At 35.7% G+C, this 19,095-nt stretch overlaps 1 protein-coding gene across 2 annotated transcripts in view; it reads left to right on the top strand.

Moving 5' to 3' along the window:
• Nucleotides 1-19,095, top strand: part of dpysl3 (dihydropyrimidinase like 3) — a 38,369-nt gene that overhangs the window by 12,209 nt on the left and 7,065 nt on the right. For both annotated transcript variants that reach the window (XM_051093114.1, XM_051093113.1), the window contains exons 3-11: nt 1,652-1,836; nt 3,481-3,645; nt 4,507-4,568; nt 6,151-6,231; nt 9,245-9,313; nt 9,747-9,867; nt 13,946-14,102; nt 14,764-14,905; nt 16,158-16,328. In XM_051093114.1, coding sequence (XP_050949071.1) covers nt 1,652-1,836; nt 3,481-3,645; nt 4,507-4,568; nt 6,151-6,231; nt 9,245-9,313; nt 9,747-9,867; nt 13,946-14,102; nt 14,764-14,905; nt 16,158-16,328 — 1,153 coding nt within the window. The remainder of the gene's footprint in view (nt 1-1,651; nt 1,837-3,480; nt 3,646-4,506; nt 4,569-6,150; nt 6,232-9,244; nt 9,314-9,746; nt 9,868-13,945; nt 14,103-14,763; nt 14,906-16,157; nt 16,329-19,095) is intronic.

The following is a 19,095-nucleotide window of genomic DNA, read 5'->3' as shown; positions in this document are numbered from 1 at the left end:
ACTTCAAGCAACTTGGGCTATGAGCTTCTCCACCCTTCCTCCAGACTCTAGGACCTTGGTTTCCAAATGAAATACAAAACTTGCTCTCATCTGAAAAGTGGACTTTGGACCACTGGGCAACAGTCCATTTCTTCTTCTCCTTAGCCCAGGTAAGACGCCTCTGACGTCGTCTGTGGTTCAGGAGTGGCTTAACAAGAGAAATACGACAACTGTAGCCAAATTCCTTGACACGTCTGTGTGTGGTGGCTCTTGATGTCTTGACCCCAGCCTCAGTCCATTCCTTGTGAAGTTCACCCAAATTCTTGAATCGATTTTGCTTGACAAGCCTCTCAAGGCTGCAGTTCTCTCGGTTGGTTGTGGATCTTTTTCTTCCACTCAACTTTCTGTAAACATGCTTGGATGCAGCACTCTGTGAACAGCCAGCTTCTTTGGCAATGAATGTGTGTGTCTTACCCTCCTTGTGAAGGGTGTCAATGATTGTCTTCTGGACAACTGTCAGATCAGCAGTCTTCCCCATGATTGTGTAGCCTAGTAAACCAAACTTAGAGACCATTTTGAAGGCTCAGGAAACCTTTGCAGGTGTTTTGAGTTGATTAGCTGATTGGCATGTCACCATACTCTAATTTGTTGAGAGTGAATTGGTAGGTTTTTGTTAAATGTGAGCCAAAATCATCACAATTAAAAGAACCAAAGACTTAAACTACTTCAGTCTGTGTGCATTGAATTTATTTAATACACGAGTTTCACAATTTGAGTTGAATTACTGAAATAAATGAACTTTTCCATGACATTCTAATTTACTGAGATGCACCTGTGTGTTATATGTGCAGCAGCAGTATTTCTTACGTGCTCACAGCAGCATGTTGTGGATTTATTGGTAGTAGCAAGTCTTGGTACTTGCTCTGCCGCAGCAGCATAGCAGATCCATTCCACCAAGACCAAATACATTTACATTGTCATATACATTACCATGCCAGTCCCTCCGAGAGTTATCATGACAGAAATGAATTTTCACCCATCTTTTTTGTAATAAATGCATGTTATGCTATGCATGTTTTATTAAAACAAATAAACAAACAAACAAAAAAAATGTGTAATGAGTAATCGAAATGCTATAACTCAAACATATGAGAGTGTATGTCACATTAAAAATCTTTTGAAAACAAAAAAAGTAGTTTTACAGATATATAGTTTTTACACATACCATTTTCAAATTATGAATAGCATAATTTAAAGAAAAAAACTAATGGTAACTATAGAAAATTGTAGTTATGAATATGTATTTTTCAGTAATATATACAAACGTTTTCTTGGGATTGCACCATTTGACAGCCTTAACAAATCTCTCAGATAATTTTTAATTATCTGTCCATCACACAAAATCATGAGGGTTTACGGTGTGTCTACAGATCAAAGATTTTCAGTTATTCATAATATTTTACATTTTGATTCTCATAATGATAATGATTAAACAGTTATTTTTCCAAGAATTCAGCCAACTCTTCATTATGATCTGAGAACAGTTATACCACCTTGACATTTTACACTGGAAAAAAAATAATAATTTCCTCATCAATCCATTAACATTTATATCATAGCATAATTAAAAAATCATCTTTCTCCTTTCTCATCATCTCCTGTCAACTTTAAGGCAAATTGGAGACAACTTGATCGTCCCAGGAGGGGTGAAGACCATTGAGGCCAATGGGAAGATGGTGATTCCTGGAGGAATTGACATCCACACCCACCTACAGATGCCCTTCAGGGGGACGACCACTGTGGATGATTTCACCCAGGGCACCAAGGCGGCTCTCGCTGGAGGAACCACTATGATCGGTGAGATCTCTGGAAAAGTGGCATATTAATCTGCTAAGTAGATTAAAAGTGGATAGCTCACCCAAAAATGAGCCCATTTGCTGTCAGTTTACTCACCTACTGGCCATCCAGGATGTAGGTGACTTTTTTTTTTAGTAGAACAGTAAAGTTTTTTTAGCTGAAATCGTGGTGTTTGATTATTAATAAAATGCAAGTCAGCTGTTACCATCGTTTAAGAGTAAAAAAAAAGCATATCAGGCAACACAAAATGAATACCTGTAGCTCCTGACGATATATATAGAGGTCTTATGAAGTGAAATTAACAGTTTGTGCAAGAAATTCAGCAACTCAGGCGAACGGGAAAATTATTATTTTCTGCAAACTGATTCTTTCAGACAGTTTGTTTCAGTGTTGTTGTAACAGTTGCAGATGAACACTTTTTGCATTGAGGCTCTGTGCCTCGTGGGAAAGTGTATGTGTGTGTGTTAATGCAAAGGGATAAACATTGACAACAATACTAGACTTCCGGCAGACCACACAAAGCTTCTGTATGCGGCCCACGGTGAAATTCTAGTTGCGTGGAAAGACAGCAGCCCTTTCTGACCAACACAAGCTACACATCATGAAAAAAAAAGTAACAACAGCTGGTGTATAAGAGTGGCTTGTTGTACAGTAAACGCCGTGTTTAACAGGGACTGTTAACAGTGATTTATAGTGAGTAAAAAAACAGCTGTATGTGTCCCTTTGTTCCCAGAGGAAGTGTGTGGTAGATCATGCATGTAGATAATATAGAGACAATGAAGAAGCAGTGAAAACACTGAGAGGCTCCTCACTGAATCTCTTCAGAATGGCGCTTAGATTGGTTTACTTTATATAAGGATAACAGGGCTAAGAAGAAGCTAACAACTCAAGTTTTCAGAATCATTAAAGAGAGCATCGTGGTGTATTAAGGAATCTTTTTTTTTTCTCCACCTCCTAGAAAATATGCACTATTGCAATTATATTTAAAGCAGTGAATTAAAATGAAAATAGACGAAAATTAAATAAATGTAAGTAAATAAACAAAATCATGTCAGACCATTCTATTTTTGCTTCAAATTTCGAAATTATACAATTTAATTTAAATCAGAAACTGCCCATGCATCATATATGCAGCATTTTTGTTTGCATCGTGATCGAAAATGCAGTGGTTCACTTTAAATGGAAAGAGCACATGTAAAGCTTTAGTTTGTTTATATGAAGAGATATCTTTTATTTGTATTATTTATTTGATTTGGGATGTGTTTTAAAATTTCAATTTACTTTCATTATGTGACATATTTCAATTTCACAAAGAAATGCGCAGTATTTTGCTGGACAAATAGTAAAAGGACACCTTTTATTCATCATTTGGCCTTTTTTTAATTGTGAGAAAATTGTATCGTCAAATCAGTATCGTGAATCGTATCGCATCATGAGTTGAGTGAATCATTCTTTCCAAAGTCGGTATGCATAAGCAGAATTTCTTTCTCCTGGTAAAATAGCCCTCCCAGATGTTTCAGACAGCTTTATAGCTCCAATAGCACACATTTAGTAAGTGATTTACCTAAAATACAAGCTGTGTTGTCTAAATAAGAGAATAACCCCTCCGTCCTCTGCTCTGTGTCTGTCTTGTGTCACCTGCAGTGGATCATGTGATCCCGGAGCCTGGCTCTAGTTTGGTGGAGGCGTTCGAGCGCTGGCGTGAATGGGCGGATGAGAAAGCCTGCTGTGATTACTCACTGCATGTGGACATCACCCACTGGAACGACAGCGTCAAACAAGAGGTTGAGAGTCTCATTAAGGAAAAAGGTGGGGGTCTTTTACTATTACTATTACTCTTTTTTTTTAAACTGCATACACACAATTTCTAAAACTATAGCTACTTTTTATCTAAACTTTACACACACATTGATATAGACAAGACAACCGTTTAGCATTTTGCAAAATGTTTGTTTTACAGTTTCAAACTGAGTGTAAAGCACATAATGTGCTTGCAGTTTTGCAGACTGAGTCTGCCTCAAGCACAACTTTTAGTGTGTGAGAGCAGTTTTAAAAAACTGTAAGCCCTTGACCAAAGAGTTTCCGCATCCAGATGAAAAAAAATCTGTATTGTTCAAAAAATGGTTCAGCATACTAAAAAAATCCCTCTGAGGCTATAAATATAACAGTACGATATCCCACAGGGAATGTGTTGTGATTTGACAAGTTATTTATAGTCATTTGAGCTATTTCTGAAAATGATGCTTAGAAACAAGTTACTTTTTTACTGCTTAACTTACAAATGAGAACAGAATCTGTTCTGCTGCATATTACAATGTGTAAATGAATGTACTTTTAGTACAGCAGAGCATTTCATGAGTTTTGTGAAAAGGATTTCAATAAATCCATATTAACATTGACATTTATTTTTAGGCAGTGTTTTATTTTTTTACCATTATCAGATTTACTACTTATACTATTATCTACTTTAAAAGTCAACATAAAAATCTAAATTTATCCCACATCGCTGGTCTTACTGTGCATGATTCATCACGTTATATTGTTTAACATTTTGCCCCATGCTGGTATTTCACAAGAATAAAAAATGCATAACATTATGTGGGAAAAAAAACCTGTTTGTGAATGCTGGCAGAGTAGATGTTTTCTGATTTATTCTTTCTGTCCAAATAGGAGTGAACTCTTTCCAGGTCTATATGGCTTTTAAAGACCTCTATCAAATGAGCAACAGTGAGGTAAGCTCAAGAAATTATTATAAAATATAAAGTTATTGTTTGTAAAAAAAACGGAATAGTGTGTATAGGGGAGGGCGGGGCACAACCTAACACTTTTTGAACTTCTCAGTTTGTGTGAATCCATGTGGGGTTCAGTGTATAATTTTTTTATCCACGTTAATTTCACCCTCGTCTAGTACAAATATGTTGCTTTGTTTCATATTTACAGTGTACACGTTTTTCGTTATTTACCTCAAAAGAAAGGAAGTGAATTGTGACAACATGCCCCACATGTGGGGTACAGTGTAACATGTGAGGGGCACGTTGTAACATGACCATATGACAGCTTAACATGTTGTCTGATCGAATGAAAAAAATATACACAACAAACTAAAATATTTTGTGAACAAAATAAAATGATTAACTGTTTTAAATAAAATAATGGCGTTTTTTAAGAATTAAAAATATTCCGATTTTTGAGGTTCACAATGAACACATCGCAACCATGCGTGGGACGGCCCTGATCACAAAACACAGCTATACAATATAGCTCAAAACAATGTGCCTAAATAGATGAAACACATTCAGACATTCAGAAAAACACTCCCCTCCCTCCAAACACAGCGCTCATAGAACACCAGACACACAAACAAGCCAAAATGTTTTACATTTCTTGAAATAATCATTTCTGAACATTAAACATTGATTGTGAGTCTTTATTCACCTGTTTCTTGTGGTTTCTTATTAAAATCCATATAAGTAAATAGTGAAAATTACATGAATAATGTCATAGAATAGCATAGTTTAATAATAGCGAGGCAGACTGTAATGCAGTGTTACAATGTTCCCCATCAGTGCGACTGGAATATAAAACTGGTTATTGTCTTCTGATGGTTTGCCAAGCATTAATAAACTCTAAACTGGTAAACAACAGGTTGGCAATTAAAATAATAGCAGATTTGTCTCATTTTACATGAATACTAAAAACTGAGGTGAAAAACTTACTTCAGCCAGAAATGTACTTTTTTATGGTAAAATAAATATTAAGTGATATCTTCAAAACACTTTTGAATTTTGGCACACTTTTTTCTTTGTATAGTGTTGCTATGGCAACTAGTAAATACCGTAAATTTGGTTATGCTAGCGTGTGTGGAAATATTTAAACCACGTGTGTTACAATTAACCCAATGTTAGTTTGTGCCCCGTGCTCCCCTACACATTCTTTCATTCTTTCTGTTGGGAGTTATTTCTGTCTGATGCTTAAAAATGACTTTTGTTGGTGTAAGGTTTTTTTTTTTTTTTTCACTCAGACTTGTTCACAAATGGCATTTTATGTAAGAATTTTTAAAGAATTTTGCCTTTTATTGATGAGTATTTATATACTGGTGCATATAAAAGAACTGTACTGTATGTACCAATATATAAATGTTATTCTTCTATTATGTAATTTTATGAAAAATGCCATTTTCTTTAAAAACAAGATTAGACTAGATTTCCACTGTTCTTACAGTTTACTCGATTGCAAGTAACATTTAAAGCTATTTTCTCTTTTAAAACCTCACTATTTTATATCTAATATGCTTTTTTATGTATGTATGAACAGCTTTATGAGATCTTCACCTTCCTTGGAGAGCATGGAGGAATTGCACAAGTCCATGCAGAAAATGGAGAAATAATTGCTGAGGTATGTGCACCTTATGAATATAAAAATGGTCATGATTTGAGAATTAAAAGATTCTCCTCGACCTCGACCCATTGTCATGTGTAATCAAGGAGGAGTCTCTGGATTCACGTCTGTCCAGTGATCACAAGAGCTGCTCTAAGCTAAAGAAAGAGCTTTTTTGGTGCAAAAAACTTTGCAAACCTTATAAACAAATCTTGAAAAACATAATATGAAAAATCTGAAACTGCATCTAATGAGCATCATGAGCTATGATTATGTAAGAACTCGTGTACAGACATTCTTCGTGATTTACTGCTGTTACTGCATTAGTAAATTAAGCCAGTGACCTAAACGATTAACGTCACACTGTTCCCGTTAGTAGTGTGAAAACCGTCTGTTCTCTATATTGTTGTTATTTTATACACATAAATAATCAAGGATGGTTCTCTTTATAATCACTGAAGCAGAGTGAGTCTGTGAGTGATCTGATTTCTGAATTTTCACTAAAATTCCCATTATAATCAATGACACTGTTTCACTGTGTTCGTTATGATGAAAGCATGTTGCAATAAGAAGATCGATGTGATCATTGTGTCAGTAGACATGATGTTTTGCTGCTCTAAATATAATGCTGTAATTAACACTTTCACCGTTAATTCATCTTGGAGGCTGTTATAGTAAAAATGCGTTATACATTTTAGAGAGTTCAACATGTAATGCTCATTTCATATGCAAAGTTGTCAGCCAATCATAGCAGTGGTCATCTCACAGTAGACACGCCCCCTCCAAACAGAGCACTCAAATCAGAGGCTAAATCAATAGTAGAAAAAGGCCATTTATATCTAAATTATGACCTTTTGATACAAAAACCCCTAAGATTATAAGTGCACATCAGCACTTATGCATACATGAAATAATGTAAAAAAATTTCATGCTATATGTACTAGAAAATGTTTACATATTATATTCTTAATAAAATACCCTGCAGTTGTACTTTTAGTATACTAAACTGCTATATTTAACGTCTGCTGAATTGGAATGAGTAATTTTGTACTCAATGCACTTTAATTGGGCAGAAGTAGTGCTGAATTCCAACTAAAGATATACTTAAGTATATTTAAATGCACTAATGTGGAACTACTGTAAGTATACCTTAGATACACTTTAAATATTTAGCATTTAAAGACCGATATTATTTAAAAATCATACAATCCGCATCAACAGTAACAATAAAACATATTTTAGGCTCAGTATTAAGAAATGTGCATTGTGCATAAATACTACTTTAAATGAAGTTTAAATACAATTTTTATATCAGTAAGTCTCAAGCGATATGTCAGTAAATATGTTAACAGACTTGAACTATACTTAGTATAGTTAGCTCACTACACTTTAGAATGGGACACTTTTGAAACGGTTTAAAGAATGCATTTTTCTCTCTTTGATGTTCTGTCTTATTTACTGTCAAACTTTCTCCTTCTGATGACAGTGAGTGCAGTAAAATAGCTCTTTAACATTGACTATTCTTTCTTCTTCAAAACAACAAGAATCCATAATAGAAGCACTTAGGTACAGTAAATGTTGAGGGAACCAGGATCTGATCCAGAATCAATAAAACCCTCTCTAGTTTCAGTGTTTTCTGAGTTAAGTATGCGGCATGCATTCATTTTAAGGCTTTTTTGGTTATTTTGTAACCATGTATTCCTAGAGTGAATTATGTTGAGAAAGGCTTTCACAGGTCAATCTGTGCTACGTGGTTCTTTAATGAGGCTGAGCGCAGCATATTTCAGCAGAGTCCATGGCCTCTGTCGCTCTGATGAGTGGGAGGATACTCTACTGTACTGTGTGTCTTGAATCCCCTCGTCCAGTTTAATTTCTGATCATCTGGACATGATCAGGCTGGTCGGCGTATGGGTGGTCTCCATTCATTACAGATGAGGTTTCTCTTTTGGCGATTACCTCTGAACTACAGTTACTCTGCTCACTTGCATCAGCATTCTGTTGGGATTCTGTTCAACAAGTTAGCAAAATATTGTAGTTGCACTCTTAAAAATAAAGGTGCTTCACGATGCCATAAAGAACCTTTAACATCCGAAGAACGTTTCACAAAAGGTTCTTTTCGGTGAAAAAAGATGCTGCAGATTATAAAGTGATGGTTCTTTAAAGAACCTTTGACTGAATGGTTCTTTGTGGAACCAAAAATGGTTCTTCTGTGGCATTGCTGTGAAGAACCTTTTAAAGCACCTTTATTTTTAAGAGTGTAGGAATACTGTACATTTTATATTATTCACTCTTTCAAAACCCACACCTGATGTTATTTTTCAGTAGAATTAAAACAATTTCTTATGCTTTTTTTAGTAAAACAGCAATCCATAGTAACTATCAAGCTCCAAAAAGGTTTAATGTATAACACTCCTTTATGAAAATAAGTAACTTAATTGTATAAAATGTAAAATTGTACTGAAATCTTAAAAGTATATTTTAAAATTTGTACTTGCAATATAATATAAAAATAATTAAATAAAAGGCCACTTAAGTGTCATCTATATCATTATAACTGTGTAATTACAAATATATTTAAATACATGACATACAAGTTTTAATAGAAACGATAATTGATAAATAACTAGTTGCATTTAATATAAACAATTAATCTGTAACACATTTTCATTTAATAGTGTGTATGTGCAACTAAGTGTCCAACATATTTTGTTCTTTGTTTTGTTCTTTCAATTTACTTTAAAGTAAAAATATGCTAAAATGCACTCCTTTTTTCAGAAGAGTGATTTGACTCAATTTTATTTGGAAACCTAGCTGTGGTCACATTATGTTTTTCATTGTAATATGGAAAAGAGCTGATCTTCTTGAAAAATGTTGGTGTTCGTCAGAGTAAATGATCTATTTTTGGACAAACAGTTCCTTTAATGGCAGCAACCAGAGGTGTTTGTGTTGTTCGTGCACCATATATGTTAAAACAAGCATGAATAATACAAGTACATTACAAAGAAACTCATCTGGTCTGTGTGTTGTTCAGGAGCAGGCTCGTATGCTGGAGATGGGCATCACAGGACCCGAGGGACATGTTCTCAGCCGTCCAGAGGAGGTCAGTGACCACAGAAACAGCTGTTTCCTGTCCTGTACGGTGGCTTGTTAGTGCTATAACATTCTTCATCTATCATTTTTCATGTAAAACTCACAATAAGACAAGGAACCTGGCCCCCACACAGATCCAATTTATCTGGCATCAGTCTATCAGTGATCATTTACAGACATGATCCTTTATCTGGCTTTACTAAGGTCAGCCAAGGAAGCAGGGAGGGAAACATGTAAGATATTTTAGCTGTGCATACACTGTAAAAAAAAAAAAAAAAAAAAAAAAAAGATATGATAATGAAAATGAAATGATATTAAGTTGAATCAACAGATTGTTTTTCAGTGTAGCACTAAATCGAAAGAGTGTGTTTGTGATTGTCAATCTGCTTTGACATGTCATAGAGATGCAAATGTCAGTTGAATCTGTGTGTGTGTGTGTGTAGCTGGAGGCTGAAGCAGTGTTTCGAGCTGTCACTATTGCCAGTCAGACCAACTGTCCACTCTACGTGACCCGTGTGATGAGCAAGAGTGCTGCTGACATCATCTCACAGGCCAGGAAAAAAGGTACACAGTATCACACACATTTAAATCCTGATCAGCAATCAATTGGGTAATTCGTAATAAAAAAAGAATGATTTAAAAAAAACCCAATCAATTAATCAATCATCTAGCAAAAAAAGTTTGCCCTTTAAAGTTTAGAAGTAATGAATGTCTTGTAACGTGGCCAATTCCAAACAATACCTAACAATATCAAAACAATATTAATGTCAATGTGTATTTTCAATTATGTATTTTTACTGTTTTTAAACTTTTATTTAACTACTGGAAAATAAAATTATTAAATAAAATGAACTATTACTGGTACAATAATCATAAGTAAAAATATGTTAATACATTAGCATGTACACTTTAAATATTGTTTAATTATGTAAACATTGCATTAAAAAGATCAAAAGGACGTATTAAAATGTCAAAGAAATAAAGGAAAATGAGCAAGTGTCAGGTCTGTTGTACTTGCAGTGCAAGATTGCAAAACTAAGAATTCTCTCAGAAAGCTCCTACTTTAGCTTAAACATTTCGTGGGTGTCTATTTACACTAAGTGCAAATAGCCTGCCTTGTTGGCAGAGGCTATTTACACTAACTCCGCCCACAAATGTTTGATTGGAATAGTCAACAAAAGACGCCTGCTAAACAACAGCTCCAGTGACACAGTCGATAAAGCGTGTACTGTAAATTTTTCGATGTGAAAGACTGGGGTTCAAATCTGCCTACACTGTAAAAAACAATTTGTTGAGTCAACTTAAAATAATTTGTAACCTGGCTGCCTTAAAATTTTAAATTGCCCCAATATGGTGGCATCCATTTAATAATTTAAATTTAAAACTATGGTTTTAACTCAATATGTTATTATTGCATACTGTTTTATAATGTACTACAATAGGCACAAATAATTGCACAAAAATCCTGCTATTTTAACAATGTGTAAATAGAATCTATAGCTATTTGCACTTAGTGTAAGTAACCTCTGCCTAAAAATTTCTACATAGTATGAGTCCTAGCTTAAGAGTGATTCAGGACCAATCTAAGAGCAACTCTGAGTGAGGAAAAGACAAAACCTTTATCTTAATGAGGAGGCGGGGCTGAGCCCTTTATTAGGAACAGTATAACACAGCCCTTTGAAGACTGCAATTGGTTGGTTGTCCAAGAAGGAAATAAAAGAGTGCTTTTAAGCCTTCACTTTGAAATTAGAGTCGTAATTTTCCGTGTTTTACCATACACATTTTAGAATTACTTTTTTCTAAAGTATTTGATAAGAAATGAGCAGTGACATATTAAGGTTCTGAAAGTGCTGTAAATGTTTTTGTGACAAAGCCAAATCAGCTGCATAGCTGAATTTTTTCCAGTTGCCAAATATGTTAATGTAGTTAATGTGGTGATTACTTCCATTTCTGGCACTATGGCATTTCTGCACTGTGTTGGAGATGTTAGCATGTCTCTAATAAGATCAGTCACAAACATGATCTAATGTGTAGCATCTTATTGACTCATTGTGTGCAACGCATTTTTTCTGCCGGTTCATGTTTTGTCAATTTTTTCCACTGCGAAAGAAACTCTTAAGCCTCTTAAAAGTCCTTGTCCGTACTCCTAAAAATTGTGCACCTTAGGACCTAAATTACTAAGGATGTTAAATTATAAGGATGTTTTCTTTTATTTCAAGAGGAAACACCCACATTTCTAAGAATTTTCTTAGAATTTTGTAAGTAGGAGCAGCTCTTGCTCTAAGAATTTTTATGAATATGGGCCCAGATTTATTCTGACACATCTGTTTACTTGTGTCCTTTCCATTGCTGTAGTTATCAAACACTGCAATTGTGCAAAGACACTCCATTTATAATCAACGAAGCTGATTCAGTTCATTTTACCTCCTGCACAAACTCGCTGAGTGAAAACCATTATAATCCAAAAAATATGTCTGTACTGCACAGTGAATCTCTTGTTTACATCATTGTTTACACTTCATATATAATTGTGTGAATACAAACAATATTCGGGAGAGGCCATTTGAGATTCCTGGGAAAACAAGTGCAGAAGTGTCTGATAAAATAAGAAATCATGTCGGCAGCGTAACGTTTGAGCTTTCACAGATGTCGAGAAGTTTACACATCTCATCAGAGTTAAATAAACCTCTGCTGAGTTACAGTCACCTTTGACGTATATATTCATGACAGTAATGACCTTCGGTTGGATACAACTGTGTGGCATGTGTGTAAATAACAGTTTAATTATTATAAATGTATTATTATTCATTTGTCCTTTTATTATATATTAGGTGCCTATACATTATTTCACTCTGTGAAATGTTTATTATATATCGCTGGCTGGTCTGTTGTAAAGGTTCCACAATCCGTCATTATAATAGCTCTCGCTGTTTAGTTACTGTAAATCGTTCAGATGCAATGCTCTCACTATGGGAAACTCATACAGTGACCTAACCAGATGCAATGAATGTGAAATGACTCTTCCATGTTAAGAAGTTACTGTATGTTTTGATCTGCACAGTTTTGGAGAGTGTCAGGTCCTCAGGAGTACAGAACCCAGCCAAAATAATTTTAGACAACATTTAACTATAGTTTTTTCAAATGCAAATAAATAAAAATGTAAATGTTAAGTCTTGTAAATGTATAAAATTTGTACAATTTTATTAATCGCATGATATGCCAGTTAATCACAGATCTCCTCTGGCTATTATTTCTGGACTTGGATTCAGATCTTCCCAGTGTAGATTTTGTAAAATAACTTGAAAATGGTCATTTATTTACTTTATATAGTGGTGTTTTGTCAGTGTAACACAAAAGAAGTCATTTTGAAAATATAATAAATCATCATTCAATTATTAAAATGTATTACATGCATTGCATGCATGCATGTGTGCATTTAAATTCAGATATGGTAAATGAAAGCTCATACTTGCTTGACATGCAAGAAGAAGCAGGTTCACTGGTCCAGCAAGTCAAGCAAGCACTTTTGAGCTTCACATATGTACCATATTTCATGTGCTCTATGAATGCGTGTTGATCAGTGTTTATATGTGATTAACACATCATATAAACTATGAAAAAATGGGCAAACAGACTTTCAATGGAAAAATCTCTCAGATTTCATTATGAATATCTTCATTTGTGTTTTGAAGGAAAATGGAAGTCTTCGGAAGACTTGATGATAAAAAGCATTTAATAAAGCTTAGTTTATTTGTTCGTCAACAGTTCTAGGTCTCTGAAATGGTTGAGAGCGTTCCCAAAAGTGCTGTACAATGTCTTACAGTCTCTGTTATGCTATTCATCACTGTTCTGGTGTGTTAAATTGGGTGCTTAATCATTGTCTTTAAAAGGGACACAAACCTGTGACATTCTAGACCGTGCCTCTTTATACTTTCTGACTGTCCTGAATGGAGACTAAAGCTTCGTGTCAGTTGAGATTTATAAGGTAGTCCTGTGCAGTTTCATCCAGACAACGCATTTAATGAGTTTTGCAATGGTCTTCAATGCATTTACTTGCTGTAACAAGCATGGTAAAATTGTGCATACATAGGCTTAGGGATTTGAACAAACCCCTACTCATATAATTCATCCTGCACTGTTTGTGCTCAGGAGAAGTGTGCTGTTACTTTTCTAAACATTTGGACGTATGATTTTTGACTGGTGGAAAAAATAGCAGATGGAAACAGCCTATAGATTTATGCTGAAGGTCAAATCTAGAACAGATGATCAAAGAGAAATAAAGGTGGATCTTTTGGGGCAGTGAACAACCACAAAGCTGCAAGCTCAGTATATTGACAAACTCATCTGTCATTGCCATTAATGGAAAGCTGCATCAGCAGGCCTTGAACTCTTCTTGATTAGTTTGTCAGTTTTTGCCAGATGTTTATGTAATGATAGACTTTTAAGCCTGAGTAGCTGCTCTATAATGGGCTGCTTATGTGTTTTTAACGTTTTTAATGTGTGTTTAACGTTTAACATTGTTTGGTTGACAAGACGATGTATTCTTGCCAGCAGGAATCCTTGTAGGTCAAACATTCGGACTTTTCGTGCCCTTGACACTTAAAACGAGCTGGATAATGAGATGAAAGCTGTTTATTTCTAGGTAATGTGGTGTTTGGCGAGCCAATCTCTGCCAGTTTGGGAACCGATGGGACTCATTATTGGAGCAAGAACTGGGCGAAGGCGGCCTCTTTTGTGACCTCACCCCCCCTCAGTCCTGACCCAACCACTCCAGATTACCTGAACACCCTGTTGGCCAGGTAAACACAAGCATATACTAAAAATATATGACATAATTTGTGATATAGTTCTGTCAGTGAGTTCCTAACTGGTGAGTCTTTTAACTTATAGACTATAAAACCATTGACTAAAAGTAATTTATTGAAAATGTGAAAAACAATATAGATGATATTTTCATTTTATTGTAAAATATTTCACTGATGGACTGGCCATCCATCCAAGAATTTTCCCTGCTTATGCCCAGAGATACACTGAAAAAATGATAACAATTAAATGAACTAATCAAAAACATTATTTAATATCACTGAATCAACTACATTAATGCATACCACCAAAACTGATTAATATGGGTAAAATCAGAATAAAAATATCTCTTTAAAGTAACAATTGCAGGTCACCACTTTACTACACTTTGCAATGTTGGCAGAAATTTGTATATAAAAATGTATTAGTCATTGAATAATTCACTCAATTTAGTCAATGAGGCCACTGATATAGAGAACAGTAACACTCTTGCTCATGTGATACCACAACACTGTAAGACTGTAGCACAGACCCTTAAAATCTGACTTCTTATAGCCATACTGTTTATCATTTTAGGCTAAATACCATCAGTTTCAAAGTTTTGTCTATTGCATATATGGTACAGTCAGTGAAGTAGTGTGTGTCTGTGTTTGTCAGCGGTGATCTGTCGGTGGTGGGCAGTGCTCACTGCACATTCTCTGTGGCTCAGAAAGCCATAGGAAAAGACGACTTTACTCAGATTCCTGAAGGAGTGAATGGAGCGGAGGAGAGGATGTCCATCATCTGGGACAAGGCTGTGGTGAGGATCATAATAAACACGTACAGTTCAAAATATATCTGTGACTGCATTTCAGTTATGAGTTGATTCTACTTCACATCCTCAGATCCAGAAAATATAAAATATCTGAATATTTACTCAATTTATTAACTCTTTCCCTGCCATTGACAGAATTTTCAGGCTTTCCGTGTTTTCACTGCTATACTGTAGGAGGCGCTATTACACATCTTCTCAAAGAGTACTGAATCTCTGGATCAAACCATAGACTGTAAAAAAAAAAAAAAAAAACGACGCATCTCCATCTCCTTCCACTATAGAAAAGTGAAGCCAAAACAGCCCAGTATAGCCGCTTTTTGGCATTTTGTGCCAATTATGTCATTTGGAGCCTGCGTCTGCACAGTAATGATTCGTTTGGAGCCTGAGTCTGCGCAGTAGTGATTCGGTTAGAGTCCGAGTCTGCGCAGTAGTGATTCGGTTAGAGCCCGAGTCTGCACAGAAGTGATTCGTTTGGAGCCTGAATCTGCACAGTAGTGATTCATATTGGAGCCCGAGTCTGCATAGAAGTAATTCCACTGGAGCCTGAATCTGTGCAGTAGTGATTTGTTTAGAGCCCAAATCTGGTGATCTAAATGTTTCAGCTTCACTTTTCAGGATGTATGTGGCACACCTGGATCAAACTCAGGCAAAGAAGAAGCACAAACATGCAATTGCATATGTAAGCAGATGCATTTATAAGATCATCAAACAATAAACAGCATTAAACTGCCTAAAGTTACCAAATGAAATGTCAACTCAGAAAGCGGTTTAGGACTGTGAGGGTTTGGGGATGTTGATAGAAGCAATCTACTCCATCTATGTTTTGATCATTGATCATCAAAACCTCCATTTTCTCAGCCTTTTGTTCAAGATGTTGCTTTTTTTCATGAAACCTGGGTGTTGATAAAGAATGCATGAAGCTAGAAAAACCCATGAAGCTGGGTTTGTTTTGTTTAAAAGTAGAGGCTGTGTTCTTTCTTTTAATAAACTGCATGTTTAGATATTCACACAACAAAATAAGACATTTTTGTGAAAATGTTCAAAAATGCTACCGTTGGCTGGGAACTTTTGTTAAAAAATGCTGGTGGGGAAAGAGTTAATAAATTAATTTGTACCCTAATGTGGATTTGGAAATAGGAACCTAAATCTTACATATATTACCTAAAGTAAGTGTAAAGCTTTAAAATAAAACAAGCACTGTGTTTGATTCTCAGTTGTCTGTTTTTCCTTTGCTCAGGTCACTGGTAAAATGGATGAGAACATGTTTGTCGCTGTGACAAGCACCAATGCTGCCAAGATCCTCAACCTTTATCCACGCAAGGGTCGGATAGCCGTGGGCTCTGACAGCGATCTGGTTATCTGGGACACAGATGCCGTCCGGACCATCACTGCAAAAACACATAATTCTGTAGGTGCTCTCTAAACAAATTCACTGAACACACTATATACTCACATTTCAGAGGAAAATCTAAACATAGAGAGAGAACTCAACTGACCTCCCAGTTCCTCTGAGCGGAAATAGAGGCTTCTAACTAATCAAACTGTGTGTCCATACAGGAACCCCTCGTAAATAAAACCGCTGGAAAGAAACAGGCCACAAAAACAGGACATACAGTATCTGACAACCTGACCACTTGGGTTTCCTTATGAAGTCTAGGCAGACATTTAGTACTGTAGCAATGTATTGATAAATGAGAATTGCAAGCATCACTTTTAATGATCCAACTCACAGGTTTTTAAGTAAGCAACTAATTAATGTCCCTAGACTTGTGTTACCAAATCTTCAAACTGAAAGCTTTTCAAGATTATTTCAAACTTCCAAACTTGGCTTTGTCAAGCCAACATCAAAGTTTGTTTACCAACTTTACTCATCTAGTCACCATTGCAATGAATCTTCGCGATTTGGAGAATTCTTGTGTCACAGTCTAATAGAAGTTGCAGTGACAGTGCAGCAGAACCAGCAGTGAGTGGTTTATGACCTCTTTCACCAAGCCATGAAAGTGTCCAGACGCTTGGACGCATTCTTTCTTTTTTCCTTTTCCAAACATCAGCATAAGAGCCCTAAACTACTGACTGAAGAGCTACAGATTTTAGATTGGGGTGAGATGGGAACTGGAATTTCCTGAGCAGATACTACAAGGGCTAAATATGTGGATCGTTCGGGGGGGAGAGATTCAGCAGAACTTAGGCGCTGCCAAAATGACATCACGTTTTCATTTCCTTTCAGCCTCTTCTCTAGAGACTATTACACATCCAAACAGCCCTGGCTGCCATTGCTTTCAACTGTGGATAACATGGCTAATGTTTATTGATTGTTTATTCTGTGGCTCCGTATCCTTGGTTCCCATGCTCTGTGTAGTCACCTAAAACATGACTTCATCACCTGCGAGAAAGTCTTGCGTTTGTGTTATTCTACATGAGCTTAAGCCCATGCCAGCATTCTTGGCAGAAGTGCGTGCGTGTCATTTCCTGTTCTTGCACACAAAGGATGGACGAGCGCCAAATCCACAGACTGCGGATCATGGAGGGACATCACAAAAATGCGATATCCACTAGAGATGAAGAAATCACAAAATAGGGGAGTAGTAACCTAGACAGAAGTGATTTGTTTTAGAGAGAGGGGTAACAAAAGACAGGAGGCTGTGAGAAAAAGACAAGGAAATGGAGAAGGATGTTTTTGTCATTCCATATCCAGCTGTTTGGCGAAGAGGTGAAAAATGAGAATGAGAATGAATGAATGAGGCCAGAGTCGTATCTCACGCTCCTACATGTGATCTTCATTAGTGTGGAATATCTTGACGATTCTCTTTGCAGAAGCTGTAACTCAAAACGGCTGTTTGTGTCAGTTTATGTTGGAAAGCACAGCAGCTCAATGTCATGTTGGACGTTTTGGATGTTTTTTGCACTTTCTATGTATCAGAGAGTCTATTCAAAAAAAAGATCACAGATGGCATGAAAGCACAGCTGTTTTCAACATTGATAATAATTAGAAATCTTTCTTGAGCAGCAAATCAGCATATTAAATGATTTCGGAAGGATAATGTGACACTGAAGACTGGAGTAATGATGCTGAAAATTCAGCTTTGATCACAGAAATAAATTACATTTTACTATGTATTCACACAAAAACAGCTATTAGAAATTGTAATAATATTTCACTTTTTTTTTTAATAAATGGGGTTTATGCAATTATGTTAATTGCATACCCTTACGAAAAAGAAGTTTATTCAAGTGTGCTATTAGTATAGTTCTTTTAAACTAAAAACAGGAAAGTATACTTTCAGTTTATTTTTTATGTACTTCTCAGAAATGTGCTTAAAATGACATTTAATGAGACTTGACTTATACTTAGAAAAAGTCTAAGTATATTTGAGATATATTTGTGCTCTGAGATTCCGTGTTTTCATTTTTATACGCTAGGGGTGCTATTGCACATCTTCTGTACAGCATTTCTAAAACACAAGTGAAGAAGAAACCAAAACAACAGATGCTTCCACACGTAATCTAACACAGGGGGGGGGCGCGAGTAGGCTACAGGATGGGAGCAAAAAAAACAGAAAAAAACAGAAAAAAAAAAAAATGCAAATTCGTGATCTTTGTTTGGATTCATCGGATCTATTTTCGCTGCTAAAATAGACCAAAACAGTCATTATTTCATCAAAAATATAAGTGACTTAATATTATTAACTTGTTTGTTGAACTGTCATATGAAATCAGTGTCACATTTTCAATCGTGAGGTGAAATTAAGTGATGGTCAATTGTCAGCTCTCTTGGTCGTCAGGTCGTGTGATGTATGTTGCTGAACTGTATTCAAATGTTATAAATATAAAAACACCACATTTTGAAATTTAACTGCAGTATGTCAATTTAGTTTATTTGTGTGTGCTGCGCTCATAGACTTTAGAAAACGGCGCTCATTTGTTTGATCAGTGATGCGCGGGTTGATCCAAAATGAGCGGGTGCTTGCGGTCACCCGCGGTTACCCGCAGTTACGAGTCATCCAAAAATATTTTTAATGATATTCGGGTCGCGGCGGTCGGGTAGTTTGAAATAAAGATTCCAATTAAACCTTTGTAATTTATAGGAAATATTCAAGCAATAATATATAAATTATCTCATGTATATCCTTGTTTAAAACCAGGGATTAAAAACGAATTCCAAGTAAAAACGGTAT

This window comes from Labeo rohita, chromosome 21 (assembly GCF_022985175.1).
Source record: "Labeo rohita strain BAU-BD-2019 chromosome 21, IGBB_LRoh.1.0, whole genome shotgun sequence".
Taxonomy (NCBI): domain Eukaryota; kingdom Metazoa; phylum Chordata; class Actinopteri; order Cypriniformes; family Cyprinidae; genus Labeo; species Labeo rohita.
The sequence above is the reverse complement of the archived record's forward strand: the minus strand, read 5'-3'. Positions and strand labels throughout refer to the sequence as shown.